Source organism: Camellia sinensis, chromosome 5 (assembly GCF_055761805.1).
Source record: "Camellia sinensis isolate YWXY chromosome 5, ASM5576180v1, whole genome shotgun sequence".
NCBI lineage: Eukaryota > Viridiplantae > Streptophyta > Magnoliopsida > Ericales > Theaceae > Camellia > Camellia sinensis.
The window spans coordinates 159,018,726-159,022,252 of record NC_138965.1 but is presented as its reverse complement, the minus strand read 5'-3'; the positions used below and the strand labels follow the sequence as shown (position 1 = coordinate 159,022,252).

The 3,527-nt window shown below is 43.6% G+C and overlaps 1 protein-coding gene across 1 annotated transcript; it reads right to left on the bottom strand.

The window, feature by feature from the left end:
* Positions 1-409: 409 nt before the first annotated feature.
* On the bottom strand, positions 410-3,110 carry LOC145791819 (uncharacterized). Its single transcript, XM_082872261.1, has 5 exons — positions 2,958-3,110; positions 2,530-2,856; positions 1,698-2,440; positions 1,084-1,613; positions 410-969 (listed from the first exon to the last, which is right to left on the bottom strand). The coding sequence occupies exons 1-5, from the start codon at positions 3,108-3,110 to the stop codon at positions 410-412; spliced, it is 2,313 nt and encodes a 770-aa protein (XP_082728387.1).
* Positions 3,111-3,527: the final 417 nt, after the last annotated feature.

Genomic DNA, 3,527 nt, shown 5'->3' with positions numbered 1-3,527 from the left:
GTATCTGATGAACCGATAGGTAAGAACCGGGCTGTCTTAGTTATCGGTCTACCACCACCCACACGTTGTCATGTCCCTGTGGTGACCGAGGCAAACCCGTCACAAAATCCATGGTTATGTGCTCCCATTTCCACTCCGGAATTGGTAAGGGTTGAAGTGTTCCTGCCGGCCTTTGATGTTCTGCCTTTACTTGTTGACATGTCAGGCGCTGAGACACAAACTTTGCTACATCCCTTTTCATTCTGCCCCACCAATATTGGCGTTTTAAGTCTTGGTACATCTTAGTACCTCCCGGATGTACTGCGAACACTGAATGGTGGAATTCCTTGAGTACATTTTCCCTTAGCGAGTTGTCGCTTGGCACAAACATTCGACCTTGATATTTCAAACTCCTATCAGTATGAATTTCCTAACCAGGCATGGCTTCACTAGATTCCATTTGTGCCTTGATGAATGCTACCTCCTGATCGTGCTTTTGTGATTCCAATATCTCGCTCAAAATTTTAGGCGTAGCGATCTGAGCACCAAGGTAAGCCTTTTCATCTTGAACCCCCAATTGTACCCCAAATTCATTGAGCGTTCCAACCATATTCCATTCTCTAAGTGCTAAACTAGCAACAATCCCTCTATTCTTGCGACTTAGGGCATCTGCCACCACGTTAGCCTTGCCGAGATGATAGGAAAGAGTAAATTGATAATCCTCGAGATACTCCATCCAACGTCTCTGACGCATGTTTAAATCCCTTTGGGTGAACAGATACTTCAAGCTTTTGTGATCGGTGAATATCTCAAACTTTTCACCATACATGTAATGGTTCTTTAATTGCCTTGATCCATATGCCACCACCTTGCCATTCTGCATCAATACGCACCCCAGACCTTCTTTGGAAGCATCATAATACACGTTGTACCCAACGTCACGTTCTGGTACTATGAGAATAGGGGCACTCGTCAATCTTTTCTTGAGTTCTTGGAATGAATTTTCACAAGACTCGTTCCATTCAAATTTTACCCCCTTTTAAGTCAAATGTGTCATTGGTTTGGCCAATTTTGAAAAGTCTTGAATGAATCTTTGATAGCAACCGGCCAATCCTAAGAAACTACGAATCTCAAATGTGTTCTTAGGTTGCTTCCATTCTGTCACTGCTTCTACTGTAGTTGGGCCTACTGATATTCCCTTTTTAGATACCATGTGACCCAAAAACTTTACTTCCCCTATCCAGAACTCACATTTACTAGCCTTAGCATACAATTGGTTCTTTCTCAAAGTTTGAAGTACTATTCTCAAATGTTGTTCATGGTTTCCTTCAGACTTGGAGTACACCAAAATATCATCTATGAAAACTTCCACAAATTGATCTAAGTAAGGCGTGAATATTTTGTTCATTAAGCTCATGAACATGCCCGGTGCATTGGTTAGGCCGAATGGCATCACTACGAATTCATAGTGGCCGTAACGGGTTCGAAACGCAGCCTTAAGAATATCTTCTTCCCGAACACGCAATTGGTGATACCCATACCTGAGGTATATCTTTGAGAAATACTTTGTCCCTCTAAGCTGATCGAAAAGGTCATCAATTCTAGGTAGTGGATACCGATTCTTAATGGTGACTCTATTGAGTTGTCGATAATCAATACACAACCTAAGTGTCCCATCTTTCTTTTTAGCAAATAAGGCTGGTGCTCCCCACGGGGACGTGCTTGGCCTTATAAATTCTTTGTCCAAGAATTCTTGCAACTGTGTCTTTAGCTCTCTCAATTCAGCTAGTGCCATACGATGTGGTGCCATTGAGATCGGTGATGTATTAGGTTGTAGTTCACTGGTAAAGTCCACTTCTCGTTTTGGGGGTAGTCCTGGTAACTCCTCTGGAAACACATCAGTATACTCACACACCACACGAGGTAGCCCTAGTTCCATACGATCTTTGTCTTCCAAAACTAAGCTGGCTAGCCACCCAGCTAGGTGATCATGCCACTTTGACTTTCCAAATGTTAGTGATAGGGAATCTTGTTTATCCCCCTTAAATTGGAATCGCGTTCCATCTTGAGAGTAAGCAGTCACCGTCTTTCGATAGCAATCAATGGTGGCTCTATAGGCTGATAACCAGTCCATTCCTAGGATAACGTCAAAATCTGACATTTTTATGACTCGTAGGTCGCAAGTTAAACGTAAGCTAGAGACTCCTAGTTCACATGATTTGCATACGAGATCTACTCGAGTTTGACCTCCTAGCGGTGAAGCTACACTCATAGGTGTTTCTAATTGTTCAGGCTTTAATCCCAAAGTTGCAACACATGAAGCAGATATGAAAGAGTGTGATGCTCCAGAATCAAACAAGACTTGTACACAAGAGTTCATAAGGATGAGTATACCTCGAATCACTGAAGGATTTCTATCGTCTTCTTCTTCTTGGAGTGCAAAGACTCTTCCGGTGGCACCCTAGTTTGGCACCCAAGGTTTTCTTGCATTGGCATCTCCTGCTTGTTGAGTCCTTGATTGCCCCACATTCCGATTAGCTAGCAACTGACCTCTGCTGGATTGGGAATTTTGCGCAGCTCGCGTTCCCTGAGTTGGTACGCATTTGTTTTGTTAAGTGGCCTCCTCTTGATTGATGTAGTAGCTTGACCTCTGAGGGCAATTGTTCCTAAAATGCCCTTCTTGGCCATATTCATAACACCTTCTAGCCCCATCCCTATTGCACTGTTCATGATTGTACCCTTGTTGTTGTTGTGGCCCCCTAGCATAAGGTGCTGAGGCAGCAGGGGTCCTGTTGTTCCTTGAGGGTCCTTCACTTCTTGGCTGGTTGGCTCTAGACTGCTGACCTTGAGTCCTTGCAGTGTCCATCTTTTCTCTTTCTATGGTAAGAGCCCTATTTACTACCTGTGCATAAGTAGGTAGCTGCACTGCTCAGCTTGTCTCAGATCCCCGAGTCGAGTCCCCACTCGAAGCGCCTTACCTTATCTGTTTCATTTGCCACTATAGCTATGGCATGGCGAGAAAGGGCCTCAAATCGATTGGCATACTGTGTCACAGTCATGCCTCTTTGTTTCAGTTGGAGAAATTCTTGGATCATCTCCTGCCTTACTGAGTTTAGGAAGTACTTTTCCATAAACAATTTGTCACGACCCAAACCCTCCCTTATGGGTTTAGTACCGTAACCGGCCAGTAATCCGAGATTACCGAAGGCCTGCTTAATAGTAATAACAATAATACAGAGTACAGGGGCTGGCGAAAGCCAAAACAGTAATTAAAGATGTCCAATGAGCTGTGACAGTCTGTATGCAAAAAAAAATTTTATACATATCCACATAAACAGTACATATACATTCATACACAATCATACAGGTTAGGGACCAAGTCCCTACCATAACAGTACAGTAATAGTCTATACAAACAGATACAGAAAGGGAGAATCTAAAACACCCCAAAAGCCCTAGCTTGAAGGACTTGGAACCTCGCAGTGAGGCTCGTTGGTTGGCTTGACAAAAAAGGAGTTTAACCCCCATGCCCCTAGCTTCGATCCGGT